The 21919-nt window shown below is 44.2% G+C and overlaps 1 protein-coding gene across 1 annotated transcript in view; it reads left to right on the top strand.

The window, feature by feature from the left end:
• LOC123492856 (X-linked interleukin-1 receptor accessory protein-like 2) overlaps positions 1–21919 on the top strand; it is a 368998-nt gene that overhangs the window by 11952 nt on the left and 335127 nt on the right. Inside the window, exon 2 of the mRNA XM_045226227.1 lies at positions 20543–20645. Coding sequence (XP_045082162.1) covers positions 20564–20645 — 82 coding nt within the window. The 5' untranslated portion in view covers positions 20543–20563. The remainder of the gene's footprint in view (positions 1–20542; positions 20646–21919) is intronic.

The raw sequence follows: 21919 nt of genomic DNA, 5'->3' as shown, positions 1-21919 counted from the left end.
TCGCTCCAGAGTTGTTCAGCAGCTGCTAATTGCTGTGACAGAGTTATCCACAGCACCTCCAGTAGCCCCCTCAGCCCAGGGCCAATGGCACTGCTATCCTGGGATGGTCATGGGCAGGGGTGCTGCTACTGCGGCTGCTGCAGCTGTGAATACTGCCCAACCTACGCTGTCTATCATCTCTCTCCTCTCTCTTCTCTCTCTTCTCTCTCCTCTCTCTTCTCTCTTCTCTCTCTCTTCTCTTTTTCCTCTCTCTCCTCTCCTCTCTCCTCTCTCTCCTCTCCTCTCTCTCCTCTCTCTCTCCTCTTCTCTCTCTCCTCTCTCCTCTCTCCTCTCCTCTCCCTCCTCTCTCCTCTACCTCATCTCCCTCCTCTCTCCTCTACCTCCTCTCTCTCCTCTCTCCTCTCCCTCCTCTCTCCTCTCCCTCCTCTCCCTCCTCTGCCTCCTCTCTCTCATCTCTCTACTCTCTCCTCTCTCCTCTCTCCTCTCTCCTCTCTCCTCTCTCCTCTCTCCTCTCTCCTCTCTCCTCTCTCCTCTCTCTCCTCTCTCTCCTCCTCTCTCTCTCCTCTCTTCTCTCTCCTCTCTTCTCTCCTCTCTCTCCTCTCTCTTCTCTCTCTTCTCTCTCCTCCTGCTCTGTCTAAAGGCTGAGGAGGAGGAGCGTTACTGCTGTGATATAGAGGCGAAGGAGGATGAAATGTTCTGGCAAGGAGACAGGGGTTGGAGCATATGTTCTCCAGTCCTCTGGCTGTATCAGGGAAATGATCTGACACACGTTATTAGTCATCTTGTTAAGGCGAGTGCTTAACCTTTCACGGCTGGGCTTGACAGGAGGGGTGGGGGGGGTTCGGTATGTGTATGTGATCGCATATGGACCTTCATCCCTTCATAAACACACCCCTAGTGAGCAGATGTGATTTGGATTTGGCCTAACTCTACATGTTACAAATGTTCACGTCTCTTGAAAAAAAAGGCACAATGTGATCTTGTGTGCCTCCTGTAGCTCTGAAACTCACAGCAAAGCCAGTATAAAAGGTAACAGCAGGAAAGCGGCCTTGTTATTTCTTCTTACAGCTTCTCAAGAGCTCTCTCGGGGTGCACCAGTAGATCAATGTTTGTCCAAATGTCACATATGACCTGCAGCAAGCCACACTCAGGTCTTTACATAGATGCACCAGACTGTGTGTGTCTGTGAGTCTGTCTGTGAGTCTGTCTGTGAGTGTGTGTGTGTGTGTGTGTGTGTGTGTGCTAGATACTTCTTCCCATTTCAGTGTAATGAATCAGCTCCCCTTAGCCATAATTTCTGCATTGATTTTGCCTAAACATTGTAAAGCAGTGCATGGGCTCCCGAGGGGCGCAGCGGTGTAAGGCACTGCATCTCAGTGCTAGAGGCATCACTACAGACCCTGGTTTGATTCCAGGCTGTATCACAATCTGGCCGTGATTGGGAGTCCCATAGGGCGGCGCACAATTGGCCCAGCGTCGTCCAGGGTAGGCCGTCATTGTAAATAAGAATTTGTTCTTAACTGACTTGCCTAGTTAAATAAAGGTACAAATAAAAAAGGTTTAACAAAAATAAAATAAAGGTTTATCCATGCAAGGGTTTAGCACCATTCATTCTCATAAAATGAGGAATACAAGAGTTTGTGGTCTTTTTTATATGACATTGCTTGGCTGTTGCAGCTTTCAGCACCAGAGGGGTGGACAGCTCCTCACTGCAGTAGGGAGAAATCTCAGATTATTTTTGCTTGCACAGTGGACACAAATGGAAAGGTGTTATTATGTCACAAACCAAAAAACAGATCGATTACACAACAGGCTGTCTGTACATCACTAGCTCATCCACCACTTTACGCATGCTTCCCCCACTATTCACAACCTCTTCCTAGCTGCCATCTGCTTAAGTATATATTTATCAACCAGGTACTGATACGATGATGAATAAATTATGAGGTGAATATTAATAAACAAATCGGCTAAACATATTTATGGCGGTCCTTTGTCACCGCTCCATGACGCTGTTGGCCCTGCCTGCGAACTTTAGCCAAGTCTTATTTAATTGAGACAAAAGAACAGGAGTTAGTCTGGGATGGTTTTGTATTCAGCCCAGCTGAGATTCATCAACCAGGCAGCTGCTTTTATACTCGGCTGCAAACCAGTCAATCCAGGCTACATGCAATGGCTAAAGACTGAATTGATGTTGAATACATTATCCAAACTGAGGTCAGGGCTTTGTAACACACAAACAAGTGAACTAAACCAAGCATGTGACCAGAATTAAACAGTTATTATCGGATATAATAGAGGGAATTAGAGCTGTTCTGATTATTAAAAAATCGGAATGAGTATATCGAAAATCTTATTGACATACAGTATACTTGGCAATGTTCCAGTGTTCCTATATGAGAATGTTCCAGTGTTCCTATGTGAGAATGTTCCAGTGTTCCTATATGAGAATGTTCCAGTGTTCCTATGTGAGAATGTTCCAGTGTTCCTATGTGAGAATGTTCCAGTGTTCCTATGTGAGAATGTTCCAGTGTTCCTATGTGAGAATGTTCCATTGTTCCTATGTGAGAATGTTCCAGTGTTCCTATGTGAGAATGTTCCAGTGTTCCTATGTGAGAATGTTCCAGTGTTCCTATGTGAGAATGTTCCGGTGTTCCTATGTGAGAATGTTCCAGTGTTCCTATGTGAGAATGTTCCAGTGTTCCTATGTGAGAATGTTCCAGTGTTCCTATGTGAGAATGTTCCGGTGTTCCTATGTGAGAATGTTCCAGTGTTCCTATGTGAGAATGTTCCGGTTCTGTTGGTATTGAGATATTACTTTTGAATATGTTTATGCCTATTCTTGGAAATAATTCTTATACTTTCTTCAGCTGAGCTTCTCAAAAAGGATTTGATATGTTCAGTGTAATTAATTTAAAAAATGCGGTACTTTTTCGAAAGCTGTAAATAAATATTTGATGAGCCACATCAGCAGAAGTTGGAGTGTAAAAACCTTTGAACCTCTTGGTTGTTGCAGTAGCCCATTTGAATTAAAATAGGAAGAACTGGAAATAGGCCAGTTACATTTTAGTTGTCAGACTCAGTGTAGGCCTAGAAAACTTTTCTTACCTCTTTTTACAGCTAAAACACAGTCTGCCAGCATTTGTGTTGGAGTACTTTTAGATATGACTGTCATGATGGTTGTACACGTTACATGTCATTTCAGCGTACTATTTTTTTGGAGCACTCTTGTCATTTCCAGGCATTCTATAACTAGTTCTAGTAAAATCTGTGAATGTTTTCAGACTGCCTCTGACAGAAGTTGATTTTGGTTAATGTGCTTGATTTGGATGAGATTACATTGAGTTGAGACCATCCCAGAAATGCACTGCTCAAAAAAATTAAAGGGAACACTTAAACAATACAATGTAACTCCAAGTCAATCACACTTCTGTGAAATCAAACTGTCCACTTAGGAAGCAACACTGATTGACAATACATTTCACATGCTGTTGTGCAAATGGAATAGACAACAGGTGGAAATTATAGGCAATTAGCAAGACACCCCCAATAAAGAAGTGGTTCTGCAGGTGATGACCACAGACCACTTCTCAGTTCCTATGCTTACTGGCTGATGTTTTGGTCACTTTTGAATGCTGGCGGTGCTTTCACTCTAGTGGTAGCATAAGATGGAGTCTACAACCCACACAAGTGGCTCAGGTAGTGCAGCTCATCCAGGATGGCACATCAATGCGAGCTGTGGCAAGAAGGTTTGCTGTGTCTGTCAGCGTAGTGTCCAGAGCATGGAGGCGCTACCAGGAGACAGGCCAGTACATCAGGAGACGTGAAGGAGGCCGTAGGAGGGCAACAACCCAGCAGCAGGACCGCTACCTCCGCCTTTGTGCAAGGAGGAGCAGGAGGAGCACTGCCAGAGCCCTGCAAAATGACCTCCAGCAGGCCACAAATGTGCATGTGTCTGCTCAAACTGTCAGAAACAGACTCCATGAGGGTGGTATGAGGGCCCGACATCCACAGGTGGGGCTTGTGCTTACAGCCCAACACCGTGCAGGACGTTTGGCATTTGCCAGAGAACACCAAGATTGGCAAATTCGCCACTGGCGCCCTGTGCTCTTCACAGATGAAAGCAGGTTCACACTGAGCACATGTGACAGACGTGACAGAGTCTGGAGACGCCGTGGAGAACGTTCTGCTGCCTGCAACATCCTCCAGCATGACCGGTTTGGCGGTGGGTCAGTCATGGTGTGGGGTGGCATTTCTTTGGGGGGCTGCACAGCCCTCCATGTGCTTGCCAGAGGTAGCCTGACTGCCATTAGGTACCGAGATGAGATCCTCAGACCCCTTGTGAGACCATATGCTGGTGCGGTTGGCCCTGGGTTCCTTCTAATGCAAGACAATGCTAGACCTCATGTGGCTGGAGTGTGTCAGCAGTTCCTGCAAGAGGAAGGCATTGATGCTATGGACTGGCCCGCCCGTTCCCCAGACCTGAATCCAATTGAGCACATCTGGGACATCATGTCTCGCTCCATCCACCAACGCCACATTGTACCACAGACTGTCTAGGAGTTGGCGGATGCTTTAGTCCAGGTCTGGGAGGAGATCCCTCGGGAGACCATCCGCCACCTCATCAGGAGCATGCCCAGGCGTTGTAGGGAGGTCATACAGGCACGCGGAGGCCACACACACTACTGAGCCTCATTTTGACTTGTTTTAAGGACATTACATCAAAGTTGGATCAGCCTGTATTGTGGTTTTCCACTTTCATTTTGAGGGTGACTCCAAATCCAGACCTCCATGGGTTGATACATTTGATTTCCATTGATAATTTTTGTGTGATTTTGTTGTCAGCACATTCAACTATGTAAAGAAAAAAGTATTTAATAAGATTATTTCATTCATTCAGATCTAGGATGTGTTATTTTAGTGTTCCCTTTATTTTTTTGAGCAGTGTGTATCTTAAATGGTTTTCTCAATACAATTTAACAAAATAGTATTTAATTGGGGAATGTTTGTTCTGGATTGTGATTGTTCAGCTCCTCATGAAGGCAATTTCCCTGTTTGAATGATCATATCCTGCTGGTGTTCATCACATTGCATGGCATGGTTTTAATAAGGGATCTGATGTGAGCCAGCAGTGACAGGGCCTGCTACAGTAGGTGGTGGAGACAGAGACAAGAGAGAAGAGAGAGAGATGAGAGAGGAGAGAGAGGGGGCTGTGTGTGTTTCACCACTCGCATATCTTGTTATGGTGGCAGTAGGGATCACTATAAAGCTTGTGTGATATACAGTGCCTTGCAAAAGTATTCATCCCCCTTGGCATTTTTCCTATTTTGTTGCATTACAACCTGTAATTGAAATGGATTTTTATTTGGATTTCATGTAATGGACATACACAAAATAGTCAAAATTGGTGAAGTGAAATGAAAAAAATAACTTGTTTCAAAACAATTCTTAAAAATACATAACGGAAACCTGGTGCGTGCATATGTATTCACCCCCTTTGCTATGAAGCCCCTAAATAAGATCTGGTGCAACCAATTACCTTCAGAAGTCACATAATTAGTTAAATAAAGTCCACCTGTGTGCAATCTAAGTGTCACATGATCTGTCACATGATCTCAAAACCTGTTCTGAAAGGCCCCAGAGTCTGCAACACCACTAAGCAAGGGGTACCGCCAAGCAAGCAGCACCACGAAGACCAAGGAGCTCTCCAAACAGGTCAGGGACAAAGTTGTGGTCCTCTGTAGCTCAATTGGTAGAGCATGGCGCTTGTAACGCCAGGGTAGTGGGTTCAATACCCCGGGACCACCCATACGTAAAAATGTATGCACGCATGACTGTAAGTCGCTTTGGATAAAAGCTTATAAGCTTGCCAAGCTTATAGAGACATACCCCAAGAGACTTGCAGCTGTAATTGCTGCAAAAGGTGAATAGTTATACACGCTCAAGTTTTCTGTTTTTTTGTCTTATTTCTTGTTTGTTTCACAATAAAAAATATTTTGCATCTTCAAAGTGGTAGGCATGTTGTGTAAATCAAATGATACAACCCCCCCCAAAATCCATTTTAATTCCAGGTTGTAAGGCAACAAAATAGGAAAAATGCCAAGGGGGGTGAATACTTTCGCAAGCCACTGTACAAATATGACTTATTGACTTATTCCACATTGTGTTATGTTACAGCCTGAATTCAAAATGGATTAAATATATTTTTGGTCACCCATCTACCCACAATACCTTGTAATTACAAGTGAAAACATGTTTTTAGACATTTTTGCAAATTTATTGAAAAAGGAAAACTGAAATAACCCCCCTGAGTCAATACTTTGTAGAAGCACATTGGCAGCGATTACAGCTGTGAGTCTTTCTGGGTAAGTCTCTAAGAGCTATCCACACCTGGATTGTGCAACATTTGCCCATTATTCTTTTCAAAATTCGTCAAGCTCTGTCAAATTGCTTGTTGATCATTGCCAGTCAGCCATTTTCAGGTCTTGCCATAGAGTTTCAAGTAGATTTAAGTCAAAACTGTAACTTGGTCACTCAGGAACATTCACTGTCTTCTAGGTAAGCAATTCCAGTGTAGATTTGGCCTTGTGTTTTAGGTTATTGTCCTGCTGAAAGGTGAATTAATCTCCCAGTGTCTGGTGGAAAGCAGACTGAACCAGGTTTTCATATAGAATTTTGCCTGTGCTTAGCTCCATTCCATTTCTTTTTTATCCTGAAAAACTTCCCAGTCCCTAATGATTACAAGCATACCCATAACATGATGCAATCCACCACTATGCTTGAAAATATGAAGACTCAGTAATGTGTTGAATTGTATTTGCCCCAAATATAACACTGTATTCAGGACAAAAAGTGAATTGCTTTACTTTAGTGCCTTGTTGCAAACATGGTTCATGCAATCTGTACATGTCACGATCGTTATAAGATGAAGCGGACCAAAGCGCAGCGTGATATGCGTACATCTTTTATTACGTACACAACACTAACAAAACAACAAACGATACGTGAAGTCCTGAGGTTATACACACCAAACCAAACGAAACAAGATCCCACAAAATAACAGTGCCAAACAGGCTGCCTAAGTATGGTCCCCAATCAGAGACAACCAGCTACAGCTGCCTCTGATTGGGAACCACCCTGGCCAACATAGATATACACGAACTAGAACACAAACCTAGAAAACTAAACAATAGAAAATCCACACCCTGGCTCAACATTTAATAGTCCCCAGAGCCAGGGCGTGACAGTACCCCCCCAAAGGCGCGGACTGCGACCGCGCCAACCAAACACAAGAGGGTAGGGGCCGGGTGGGCATTCCGCCTCGGCGGCGGATCCGGCTCCGGGCGTGACCACCCCTCTATCTCTACCCCCCCGTAGCGCCCCTGGTCTGGACCGGCCCCGCTGGCCGGAGCTGGACTGAACACCGGTGGAGCGGATTGCTCTGGCTCCGGCGTGGAGCAGCTGACCGGTGCTGGACCAGGCACCGGTGGAACAGGCACGGACCGTGCGGGACTGACGACGCGCACCACTGGCTTGGTGCAGGGAGCAGGAACGGGCCGGACCGGGCTGGCGACGCGCACCACTGGCTTGGTGCGGGGAGCAGGAACGGGCCGGACCGGGCTGGCGACGCGCACCACTGGCTTGGTGCGGGGAGCAGGAACAGGCCGGACCGGGCTGACGACGCGCACCACTGGCTTGGTGCGGGGAGCAGGAACAGGCCGGACCGGGCTGACGACGCGCACCACTGGCTTGGTGCGGGGAGCAGGAACAGGCTGGACCGGGCTGGCGACGCGCACCACAGGCTTAGTGCGGGGAGCAGGAACGGGCCTGACCGTACTGGGAACACACATCACTGGCCTTGTGCGGGAATCAGGAACGGGCCGGACCGGACTGGTGACACACACCACTTGCTTGGTGCGAGGAGCGGGACTGGGTTTCCTCATAAACCTCCGCTCCCTCTGCTGCCTACTCAGTTCCTCTCGCCGTGCCTCCACACTATCCTTCTCCCTCATGACCAGTGGCCCCCGTAACCTGGCGGCCTCCTCTGCCAACCTGCTGAACCGCTCTATCGCGGCCTCCCGCTGCCTCGTCGTCCACGGCGTGAGCCCCCCCCCTAAAATTTTTTGGGGCTTGTCTATCCACCGTGAACATGGCCTCCATGGCTCTCGCCAGACTCTCACTCTTCTCCTCCCAAGTCCATCCTCTCTCCTCTTCACACTGCTTGATCCAGTCATGGTGGGATCTTCTGTCATGATCGTCGTTAGATGAAGCGGACCAAGGCGCAGCGTGATATGCATACATCTTTTATTACATACACAACACTAACAAAACAACAAACGATACGTGAAGTCCTGAGGTTATACACACCAAACCAAACGGAACAAGATCCCACAAAATAACAGTGCCAAACAGGCTGCCTAAGTATGGTCCCCAATCAGAGACAACCAGCTACAGCTGCCTCTGATTGGGAACCACCCTGGCCAACATAGATATACACGAACTAGAACACAAACCTAGAAAACGAAACAATAAAAAATCCACACCCTGGCTCAACATTTAATAGTCCCCAGAGCCAGGGCGTGACAGTACAGGTATCCTTCTTTTCACATTGTCAATTAGGTTAGTATTGTGGCGTAACTACAATGTTGTTGATCCATCCTCAGTTTTCTCCTATCACAGCCATTCATCTCTAACTGTTTTAAAGTCACCATTGGCCTCATGGTGAAATCCCTGAGCGGTTACCTTCCTCTCTGGCAACTGAGTTAGGACGGACGCCTGTATCTTTGTAGTAACTGGGTATATCCAAAGTATAATTAATAACTTCACCATGCTCAAAGGGATATTCAATGTCTGCTTTTTTTATTTTTTACCCATCTACCAATAGGTGCCCTTCTTTGTGGTTGAATCTGTGTTTGAAATTCTCTGCTCGACTGATGGACCATACAGATAACTGTATGTGTGGGGTACAGAGATGAGGTAGTCATAAAAAAATCATGTTAAACGCTATTATTGGACACAGAGTGAGTTCATGCAACTTATTATTATGTGACTTGCTGAGCAAATATGTGACCCGACCGCCTCGATTCGGTCTTATGTAGCAAAATTTGAAATTGTATTTTTTACATTGGATAAAAGTAGAGACTCAGAGCTAGAAAATTGTATATCATACACTGCAGTTGAGGAACAATGGGAAAGTAATTCTGCTTTGAAAGTTGATCAACTTGTAACCCCACTTTTGAGAAAATGGCCCTTGAATGTTTTGGGACACCTACTGGAGAGCTCTTTTTTGTCTACACCCATTCAGCATTGTTCACACCCTCTTAAGCCTTAGCCCCACCCATCTCTTTAAGGATTCACATGTGAGGCCATGTGGTAAACACATGCTATATCAAATAAAATCTAAGTTTATTTGTCACATGCACAGGATACAGAAGGTGTAAACGGTACAGTGAAGTGGTTACTTGCATAGTATCAAAATCAAAAACAGAAAGTGTCCAGATAAAAATATTTTATAAATATTTCATCATTATTAGATGACACTTACCCGACACACTTGTCTAAATTGATGGGTTATGTGAAGGAAATGCTATAATCACTCCCCAGCCACATCTAGCTAAGTGCATGGGTCACTATTGTGTGGCTCAGTTGGTAGAGCATGGCGCTTGCAACACCAGTGTTGTGGGTTAGTTTCCCACGGGGGACCAATACGAGGAAATGGGTGAACTCACTACTGTAAGTCGCTCTGGATAAGAGCGTCTGCTAAATGTAAAATCTAGACATGTACACATGTTCATGAAATACAATAGGTGGCTGTAATCACCCCCAGACACACCTGGCTAATGTGATGGGTCATGTAACGGCAGGTAGCTTAGTGGTTAAGAGCGTTGTGCCAGTAACCGAAAGGTCACTGGTTCTAATCCTCGAGCCGACTAGGTGAAAAATCTGTCGATGTGTCCTTGAGCAAGGCACTTAACCCTAATTGCTCCTGTATGTCGCTCTGGATAAGTGCGTCTGCTAAATGACTAAAAATGTAAATGTGAAAAATTTAAATGTAATAATCTGGCCGAAGTGGAGCCTTTTGTTTAGACATGTAGCTAGCTAGCTAAACAATGAACCGGCATAATCCCAACTCATACTACTAGCAATACAAACATTGTCATAGCTGAAGTATGAATCTGCAGGTAGCTAAAGCTAACAAACTAGGTTCAATGTTAGCTAGCTAACATTAGGCTATAACTAGCAATGCAAATGGATTTCTGATTCTAATAATATTACTACACAGATCATACACGTAACGTTAGCTAGCGAGCCAGCAAGCTAACTTTTGCTAGTTAACTAGCAGTACGCTTTAACTTGCGATAAAAGCGACTTTCTGACAAAATTAGAAACGTATATCTGAAAATGTAGCTAGACTCTTACCCGTATACATGGATGAACGCTTAACGGCAGACTGGAATCATTTAACTCCGTTTTGTTTGTAGCTACATCTTGTTTGACCAGCGTTGTGTCAAGTCACTCCGGTTCACACTGACTGTGGCATGTGCAGAAAGTAGCCCATCACTTTTTCCAACTGATCTGTCGATAGCGCCTGCTAAATTCAGGGCATCAATGTTGTTGAGAAAAGTAGCAAAACGTTTGTAGTTCTCGATGGCTAAAGTTATATCTTTCAGAAATTGCGCAGTAGAAAGGACTGTCAACACATACTGAACAGCTCACGTTATAGACAGAAGCATGCTACATGGCAAACTCATCTCCCGGCATGTCCAGCCCATCCATTATCTCAGCCAATCATGGCTAGCGGGAAGGTTCCTGTCTTTTTCCGTGGCTAAACCAACTAGGCTAGTAATTTAACAATTTTATTCGTATTTATGGATGGAATACAAGTTTGTTATTAAGGCACATGAAAGTTCACATGTTCCAGAAGGCATTTCTGCCAAAAAACACATTTTGATATAAAATACATGTTTACGTTCAAATGCCACTCCTGTGAAGTAGTGACGTCCGACATACGCCTAGTTTCCTGAAACGAGTCACATATTTACTCCTAAACTTATTTAGACTAGCCATAACAAAGGAGTTGAATACTTATTCACTCAAGACATTTCAGCTTTTCATTTTTAATTAATTTGTAAACATTTGCTTTCTATCCCTCTCGCGTATTCTCTCTTCTCTCTGTCACTATCAACGAGGTCTCCGTGTCTGCTCCACACAGACCGGACAAGTAAGCGGGCGTGCAATGGATTATGGTCATTGTAGTTCATTATCACATTTTCTGTGTTGAACTATGTAGAATATTGGCCTGTTGGAAACTACAACTCCCTACTACATCGCACAGTTCGGACTGTGCGATGTAGACCTGTTTTGGAATCCTGTCTTCTACACCTCTAGATTAAAAGCTTCACCTGTGCTGTCCCATTTTTTTGTGCACATCTATTGTATAGTGTTGAATGGGTGCAGGTGCAGCATCTGTGCTCAGTGGTTCATTGTGGTCTAGCTCTGTATCCCTGTAACAATGGGGAAGGTGAGAAATGTCTGGAATCAATACAAAGGATCCAATGAACAAGCCACTGTGGTTTTCAGCCTGCAGTCTTTTATAACTCTTAAATGGTGCTGTAACGGTGATATGTGGTGAGCAATGAACTGCTGAACAGGTGCTAGAGCATCCATTACCTGTCAGATTATCAGCCACAGTGTGCCAACCAGCCAAACAGTCAACCAACTCTGTGTATAGAGTATGACTGGAAATCAGGGCATTGGGGTTTGCTAGTGTTAAACAGATCAGTATGTAATGGCCATGCAGTGTCACACAGGTTAGACATGGATATTCTTTACTTTCTGAATTGCTCTTTGCAACCTTCTGATTTTGTATGAATCCCACCAGTTTGGGACTCCGACTCTGTCTGGGACTCACAAGTCTATGTGGAGGGATGTGTTACTGGAGGGATGTGTTACTCAACTCAACACTTAGTGATGTATTTTCCCTCTCATCGAGGCTTGACAGGGCTAGTCAGTGGAGTGACTTTGGAGTGGTTGAGTCCTGTCAGATGGAGTGGGCTGCTCCACTGATGGCCTGGTGGCTGTGTCTGTGTGGCCTTGTGGCCGTGTGGCTGTGTGCTTGAGGAGCGTGGCTGTCTCCTCCGTCTCCAGGGCCGTCTGAAGCACACAGCAGCTCCTCGTGGTCTGAGTGGAGTGCGGCAGGGCCAGATGGTGGTACAATCTGACTGCTGGTGCGTTTCTCCCAGCCCAGACTGCTAGTCGTGGGAGATGGTGGGCTACACCATTGGCCTCTCAGAGGGGGCTGGTTGAAGAATGTGTTGTCCACAGAGAGTGGTCTGCTGCCTGGCCGGTCTAATGCCTGGCCACCACTGTCACGCAGCCAACTAATCTCACAGGCCGCTGCAGGGCTGTAGACTCACTGAGCTTTAGAATGGAGTCAATCTGCACGTTACACCCCAATGTAGAATTCACTTACTTCTGGATTCATGGGGGATTTCAAACCGCTGTATCTCTTCTGCGGTAAATTCCACTTTGGAAATTGTTACCCATCTTAAAGAAGACACTCCAACCAGCAGATCATTAACTTTGAAAACCTTAAGAAGACATATGTTCATAGAAATGCTTCGGGATAGGAGCGATACCTCACATTTCAATGCACTGAGCAGAAAACCATCTTTCTTGCACTAGTGAATATTCCTCTTAAAAGGAGGACTATTGTAGACTACGGTAAGTACTAACGCTTAGCATTACCTGGGGATTTGGTCATGTTCAAGGTTTAGAGGTTCTGCAAAATTATTTATGAGAAAAAGGCCATCCATTTGAGACAATGTTTCAGTTGGATCAGTACAATTAGACATCACAGTAGACTGTCATACCAGGGCTCAGCGGGATACTACAGCATGTGTCTTCCTGGGACAGTTTTAGAAAGTGGGAATCCCTAAATATTTAATGTCCAGATACTTGGAAAGAGGGCCTAATGGCCCCCAGTCTGTAGACCATGTATACTATTTTGGATAGAAATAGCATCTTGTTGTTGTATTTACTCTCATGGTTCTGTGAGTAGATTATCTGTGTGTGGTGTTTAAAGGGCTCCTGTTCCATTTTAGGGCTGTGGTTGGGTTGTTCACAGGGAGATGCATACAGTATCATACAGATGTAGGATCTTCATTTGAGACAGTTTTCTACAGCAGGAAAATAATCCTGCAGCAACAGGAAATGTTAATTATTATGTGGATTATAATGAATGGACATTTCTTTATACCTCAAATACAGTATAAGACTTCCTGACGGGCCGCCCCCAGGTGGTAAGGGTAGGTAACAACACATCTGCCACACTGATCCTCAACACGGGGGCCCCTCAGGGGTGCGTGCTCAGTCCCCTCCTGTACTCTCTGTTCACCCATGACTGCATGGCCAGGCACGACTCCAACACCATCATTAAGTTTGCCAACGACAGGCCTGACACGACAACGATGAGACAGCCTATAGGGAGGAGGTCAGAGATCTGGCCGTGTGGTGCCAGGACAACAACCTCTCCCTCAACGTGACCAAGACAAAGGAGATGATTGTGGACTACAGGAAAAAAAATTGGACTGAGCACGCCCCCATTCTCATCGACGGGGCTGTAGTGGAACAGGTTGAGAGCTTCAAGTTCCTTTGTGTCCACATCACCAACGAACTATCATGGTCCAAACACACCAAGACAGTCGTGAAGAGGGCACGACAAAGCCTATTCCCCCTCAGGAGACTAAAAAGATTTGGCATGGGTCCTCAGATCCTCAAAAAATTCTACAGCTGCACCATCGAGAGCATCCTGACTGGTTGCATCACCGCCTGGTATGGCAACTGCTTGGCCTCCGACCGCAAGGCACTACAGAGGGTAGTGCGTACGGCCCAGTACATCACTGGGGCAAAGCTTCCTGCCATCCAGGACCTCTATACCAGGCGGTGTCAGAGGAAGGCCCTCAAAATTGTCAAAGACTCCAGCCACCCTAGTCATAGACTGTTCTCTCTGCTACCGCACGGCAAGCGGTACCGGAGTGCCAAGTCTAGGTCCAAAAGACTTCTCAACAGCTTCTACCCCCAAGCCATAAGACTCCTGAACAGCTAATCATGGCTACCCGGACTATTTGCACTGCCCCCCCACCCCATCCTTTTTACGCTGCTGCTACTCTGTTAAGTATTTATGCATAGTCACTTTAACTCTACCCACATGTACATATTACCTCAACTACCTCAACTAGCCGGTGCCCCCGCACATTGACTCTGCAACGGTACCCCCCTGTATATATAGCCTCCCTACTGTCACTTTATTTTACTTCTGCTCTTTTTTTTCTCAACACTTTTTTTTGTTGTTGTTTTATTCTTACTTTTTTTGTTTAAAATAAATGCACTGTTGGTTAAGGGCTGTAAGTAAGCATTTCACTGTAATGTCTGCACCTGTTGTATTCGGCGCATGTGACCAATAAAATTTGATTTGATTTGATTTGAAGTTTTAAACATCCTGCATTGCAGGAAAGTTCTCCTGCAAGAGGGTGCTCAAATTAATATCCTACATCTGTAGGTCTGGCCTTGTGCTCTCATAAGTGGCACCCCAACAGTCCTTTTGTCTCTATGGATCCTCTTTGCGTTCAGGGAGGTGAGCCCTGGCACTCTTTATAGTCACTGGGTGCGCTGCCCCTATTTGCTTTGATGTAAACTCATATCCTGGCCAGTAAAAAAAAAAGTGGCACCAAACCTGCCGTCCAGTCCCTGTGATTTATGTTGGTCTTATCCCAGAGCCTGATTCACATGCTTGTTCTGCCTGGTAACGTGTGGCAGGGGTTCAACTTAATACTTACAATGGGACTATCTTTGTGTCCCTGACAGCAGGTGAAATAAGTTGAAGAAAACTCTCGCCCAGAAGTCACTGTGAAAGTACGGTGGAACTTTCCAATGACTGGTTTAGCTCTTATGGAGGAAAGCATGGCTGGTTTAGCTCTTATGGAGGAAAGCATGGCTGGTTTAGCTCTTATGGAGGAAAGCATGACTGGTTTAGCTCTTATGGAGGAAAGCATGGCTGGTTTAGCTCTTATGGAGGAAAGCATGGTTGGTTTAGCTCTTATGGAGGAAAGCATGACTGGTTTAGCTCTTATGGAGGAAAGCATGGCTGGTTTAGCTCTTATGGAGGAAAGCATGGCTGGTTTAGCTCTTATGGAGGAAAGCATAGCTGGTTTAGCTCTTATGGAGGAAAGCATGGCTGGTTTAGCTCTTATGGAGGAAAGCATGGCTGGTTTAGCTCTTATGGAGGAAAGCATAGCTGGTTTAGCTCTTATGGAGGAAAGCATGGCTGGTTTTGCTAACATTTTACTTTTCAAATTTCACAGTCATAATTTTACATGTTCATTCTTAGCCTATTTTTATTAATCGTGATTCTCTTTCAAACCGTTATGGCCATCTAAGGCCGGCTATACACACATTATATCAAGCCAGGCAGGATCTAACCTCTTTCATAGTGGATAAACGTGGGAGTCGTGGGAGACAGAAAATAGTCAAAGAGTCAAAGACAGCAGCAGCAGTACTACACTGGCCTGTGAAAGTATGCATGTTGAGATCATCAGCTCCGCTGCATGACACAGAAACCTCCCTTCCTAAAATCTGTAGCAGTTAAAGTCAGAGTGAGGCGAGCACAGCCTCAAATTATATCCCTGCCCATCTCGCTCCCTCTCTTTTAAAGGCTCAAAGAGAAAAAGCTATGTGGGCTAACACTTGTTGTTCCTAACTCTCTCTGGTTTAATGCAACTGCTACATGCCTCTCCCTCCACCCAGAGCAAGACAAGGCAATAATGTTTCTTATTCCAGATGCATGCTGTACTGATGGGAGGGGGAGGGGGGACATATAGGACTTACTGAACACAATAGGACAATGTAACAGAGAAGGGTAAGGGGTTGGCCTCTTGGTATTCAAATCTTACTACTGCTGGTTTTCTGTTCTACCTGATAATTAATTGCACCCACCTGGTTACCTAAGTCTAAATCAGTCCCTGATTACAGGGGAAGAATGAAAAAACGCAGTGGAACTGGCTTCGAGTTCCAGATTTGAGTTTGAGGGCACTAAAACCTTGTTCACACAGTAGGCTTTAAAGGAGAATTCCACCCAAAAACAATCTTTAGTCCATTGTTGACATTGTCCCAAACTGTTTTGCTTGTCAGCAATCATGTTTTCAAGATATGTAACTTTCAAAATACAGAAATCATCCCGTATGATGCATTTAGCATAATATGATGCAAAACAAACGCAGCATCATACGGGATGATTTCTGTATTTTGAAAGTTACATATCTAGACTGTTAATGTGCCAATGTGAACAGGGTTTAATAAGAACCACAGGAGCAGTAGTAATCCTATATTAACCATGTGTGTATTCGCTATATTATGTAGATGTTGATGAGGATATGAATTTAGCTGTTTGGATGCAGGCACTGAAGTGTGCAAAATGTTTTCACCATAGTGTGTGTATTTGTGAGTGTGTGTGTGTGTATGTGTGTGCGTGCATGTGTGCGTCCATGTGTGTGTATGCCTGCATGTGTGAAAGTGTGCGTTTGTGTCAGAGAGAGAGCATATGTGTGTTCTAGGTTTGAACTCACATTCAGAAGGTTATTTTAGTTCTCTGCTAACTTTTTTTGCGCAATGGTAAATACTTATTTTTCACCACCACTCAATGTCTGAGATAGAATGGATTATTTGGAGAGAGACAAATGCAGTGGGTTTTTAAGAAAGAACAGTCAGTGGTAAGCTTTTAACAAAGAATTGCCTTCGGTAGCAGAAAAGAAATAAGCATAAAGAAAGACATTTCTGCAGATAGAGAATGTTTTTGGAGAGATATTTGTTCCTGTTTGTGACAGCCCACAAATAGTGATTTCTCAGATTTCTCTATTGTTTGTGGAAACAGCTGAAATTAGTCTCTTCCTCCTGCTCTTCCCTCTCCAGCTGTGGGCAACACTTTCACAGTGGGAGAAAACTGTTGAATTATATTTATTTGTCAGCGAGATCCCTAATTCACTTGGCTGAATGGAAATAATATTTTACATTGACTAACACTTTATATTTCATGACCAATAACATGTATTCCTCAGCAGGGCATTACCAACCTTTGCTTTGATACCCTGAACAACAATATGACTGGAAACTGTTGGTGTCTGTTGTTTAAAAAGAGCTTGGGAACAGATGTAATTCACTATCACTATTGGCAGCTCAGCTGGAGAACCTGAAAGACCAGACCTGTTTAAGGGAGTGTACATGAGAGCCCTCTGTGGTATAATGGATGGAGAGCTCCTAACCCCAGTCAATGGACAGCCAGTGAGGAATGACCTGGGAATCTATAGGGGCCATAAACCCTGGCTTTCTACTCATTTAGATGATGTAGCAACACATCAAGTGGTGGTCATCCCTCTCTTCCCCTCTATCTATTCTATCCTTTCTCCAGATCACCTGTTCCCTAAATGTACATGTCTAGTACCTCAAATACCTCGTAATCCTGCACATAGTTCTGGTGCTCGTACTCCCTGTATACACTTCACCCTGTATATAGCTCCCTGTATATACTTCACCCTGTATATAGCTGACCCTGTATATACTTCACCCTGTATATAGCTGACCCTGTATATACTTCACCCTGTATATAGCTCCCTGTATATACTTCACCCTGTATATAGCTCCCTGTATATACTTCACCCTGTATATAGCTCCCTGTATATACTTCACCCTGTATATAGCTGACCCTGTATATACTTCACCCTGTATATAGCTGACCCTGTATATACTTCACCCTGTATATAGCTCCCTGTATATACTTCACCCTGTATATAGCTGACCCTGTAAATACTTCACCCTGTATATAGCTGACCCTGTATATACTTCACCCTGTATATACTTCACCCTGTATATAGCTCCCTGTATATACTTCACCCTGTATATAGCTGACCCTGTAAATACTTCACCCTGTATATAGCTGACCCTGTATATACTTCACCCTGTATATAGCTGACCCTGTATATACTTCACCCTGTATATAGCTGACCCTGTATATACTTCACCCTGTATATAGCTGACCCTGTATATACTTCACCCTGTATATAGCTCCCTGTATATACTTCACCCTGTATATAGCTCCCTGTATATACTTCACCCTGTATATAGCTCCCTGTATATACTTCACCCTGTATATAGCTGACCCTGTATATACTTCACCCTGTATATAGCTGACCCTGTATATACTTCACCCTGTATATAGCTCCCTGTATATACTTCACCCTGTATATAGCTGACCCTGTAAATACTTCACCCTGTATATAGCTGACCCTGTATATACTTCACCCTGTATATAGCTGACCCTGTATATACTTCACCCTGTATATAGCTCCCTGTATATACTTCACCCTGTATATAGCTGACCCTGTAAATAATTCACCCTGTATATAGCTGACCCTGTATATACTTCACCCTGTATATAGCTCCCTGTATATACTTCACCCTGTATATAGCTCCCTGTATATACTTCACCCTGTATATAGCTCCCTGTATATACTTCACCCTGTATATAGCTGACCCTGTATATACTTCACCCTGTATATAGCTGACCCTGTATATACTTCACCCTGTATATAGCTCCCTGTATATACTTCACCCTGTATATAGCTCCCTGTATATACTTCACCCTGTATATAGCTGACCCTGTATATACTTCACCCTGTATATAGCTCCCTGTATATACTTCACCCTGTATATAGCTGACCCTGTATATAGCTGACCCTGTATATAGCTGACCCTGTATATACTTCACCCTGTATATAGCTCCCTGTATATACTTCACCCTGTATATAGCTCCCTGTATATACTTCACCCTGTATATAGCTGACCCTGTAAATACTTCACCCTGTATATAGCTGACCCTGTATATACTTCACCCTGTATATAGCTGACCCTGTATATAGCTGACCCTGTATATAGCTGACCCTGTTTATAGCTGACCCTGTATATAGCTGACCCTGTATATAGCTGACCCTGTGTATTGCTGAGCTTGTCTATAGCTGACCCTGTATATAGCTCCCTGTATATAGCTGACCCTGTATATAGCTGACCCTGTATATAGCTGACCCTGTGTATAGCTGACCCTGTATATTGCTCTCTGTATATAGCTGACCCTGTATGTAGCGGACCCTGTATATAGCTGACCCCATATATAGCTGACCCCATATATAGCTGACCCCATATATAGCTCCCTCTATGTAGCTGACCCTGTATATTGCTGAGCTTGTCTATAGCTGACCCTGTATATAGCTCCCTGTATATAGCTGAACCTGTATATAGCTCCCTGTATATAGCTGACCCTGTATATAGCTGACCCTGTATATAGCTGACCCTGTATGTAGCGGACCCTGTATATAGCTGACCCCATATATAGCTGACCCCATATATAGCTCCCTCTATGTAGCTGACCCTGTATATTGCTGAGCTTGTCTATAGCTGACCCTGTATATAGCTCCCTGTATATAGCTGACCCTGTATATAGCTCCCTGTATATAGCTGACCCTGTATATAGCTGACCCTGTATATAGCGCCCTGTATTTAGCTCCCCCTGTATATAGCTCCCTGTATATAGCTGACCCTGTATATAGCTGACCCTGTTTATAGCGCCCTGTATTTAGCTCCCCCTGTATATAGCTGACCCTGTATATAGCTCCCTGTGTATAGCTCCCTGTATATAGCTGACCCTGTATATAGCTGACCCTGTATATAGCTCCCTGTGTACAGCTCCCTGTATATAGCTGACCCTGTATATAGCTGACCCTGTATATAGCGCCCTGTATTTAGCTCCCCCTGTATATAGCTGACCCTGTATATAGCTCCCTGTATATAGCTGACCCTGTATATAGCTCCCTGTATATAGCTGACCCTGTATATAGCTGACCCTGTATATAGCTCCCTGTATATAGCTGACCCTATATATAGCTGACCCTGTATATAGCTGACCCTATATATAGCTGACCCTGTATATAGCTCCCTGTATATAGCTCCCTGTGTATAGCTCCCTGTATATATATCCCTTTATATTGCCTCTCACAGAGGGGGGCTGGAGAGAATACAGGTGTAGCTAGTATGAAAACGGGTGTTTTGAACTTTTCTTTTTAAATCTCTAGTGATGTTGGTAATACTAAGACCCTTAAACCAGCTTCAGATATAGCTCTTTATCCATCTCAGCTGTGCTTCCTTCACTCTTTCCTAAAAACATAAATCAAATGCCCACAGAGGTATTACAGCTGTGTGTTTTCAGTCTGTGAACTTTAAAAATGGGGTGTATGGCAAAGATCAATAGTTTCTTTATTTTGTTATAGTTACTGGTAGTGTTGTGTCTGAAGGATAAATGAATGAACAGATCGATCGGTCTTGGAAATGGAAAGAAATGACAAGTCTGATATGTTTTGGTGGAGTGATGGAGGGAGTGAGCAGAGATGTCGGGCCAGTCATAAGACCTGTTATCCAAACTCCATTCTTCTTTGTGTTCCAGCTGCCACCAGAAGTGTGAAAGATGAAGCCCTCAGCCCTCATGTTCCTCCTTATCAGCTCTGCCGCCTGCATCAATCTCAAATACATCTCCAAGAGAAACTCGGGTAAGTCCACAAGTCTCCCTTTTAATCATGGCCAATCTATAGGCGCCCAAAAGTTTGATTCATTTGACTTTTGTTTTATCACATTCCTGTTGTTGAAAGGAAATTAATTTCCCCATATCTATTTACCGACGCAACATTGTGTTTGCACAACAAATGTGGAGGTCTTGATTTGTGAGTGTTATGGATCAGTTTATTATTCTGTGTGGTGGTGTGTTGTCAGATGTTGTCTACTCTGTGTGCTACATGTGTTGAATGTGTTTGTGGCCACCAGATATCCAGTTTGAGCAGTATATTTATCTTTCCTTCTGGCTTTTGGTGCTAGTGATGCCTTGTTTTGTCCTTCATTCCTCCATAGAGGGAGTTACGTTCAAATAAAAGCTCAGCCCTTTCTATAGGGCCAACTAATCCAGTTCAGTCCCTGCTTTGGAGACTCATCAATGTGTTTTATCCCCCACTCACATTGTGTGTCTGTTTGCGTGTGGGTGAGGGTGTGTGGTGAGCAATTATGTTATCAGTGCCAAACGGGCTTTTATGTGGGCGGCAAAAACATAGAGGCAATCTTGTCTGTCACTTTCTCACCCAGTGTGAGATTGAAATGTTTGGCATTTTCTCTCCTTGCAGACACTGCATGGTATTTTGTTTCCCCGTTAATATTTGATGTAACGCCTCCCTGTGTGAGAGGAATTGCACAAACAGAGTGTTAATTGTCTGCAGACAGAGACAGCTTTGATTAAATTAATGTTTTCTTTTATTTTGAAGACGCTTCAACATTAAGGAAATTTGCTCAGTGGAAACGATAAAGCTGAAATTGATTTTTGTTAAAATCAGTCAAGCAATTTAAATTATGTTAGTAGAATTATGATCTAAGACACTGAACAAAGAATCCAGGAATACTTTAAATAAAGGAACCCCACAGGCCACACAATTTTCCACTCTGGAGAAGAAAAAGCAAGCCGTGGCTTATCAGATATTATCTGATCAACCGCAATCCAGATAAAGTCAGCCTTATCAAAATGTAAGAAGAAGAATCTAATTGTTTTTTCTGGCCATTCCTGTTAAGATCTCACCTCGCCCGTCACCCCAGGAAGTTGTGTCCGGGGAGAATGTGTGCTCCTGATAATGCTTATTCATTCGCCTTTATGCTCTGCATTTCCATTGAGGGAAGGTTAAGGGTAAGCAGGCAACGAACGCTGCAGTATCTTTCTGATCTTGAAACGACAGGACACTTGAGTCCCTCGGTTAATGCTTTAAATTGCCCAGCGCATCCTGAGTGA

The sequence above is a fragment of the Coregonus clupeaformis genome, chromosome 2, assembly GCF_020615455.1.
Source record: "Coregonus clupeaformis isolate EN_2021a chromosome 2, ASM2061545v1, whole genome shotgun sequence".
Taxonomy (NCBI): domain Eukaryota; kingdom Metazoa; phylum Chordata; class Actinopteri; order Salmoniformes; family Salmonidae; genus Coregonus; species Coregonus clupeaformis.
The sequence above is the reverse complement of the archived record's forward strand: the minus strand, read 5'-3'. Positions and strand labels throughout refer to the sequence as shown.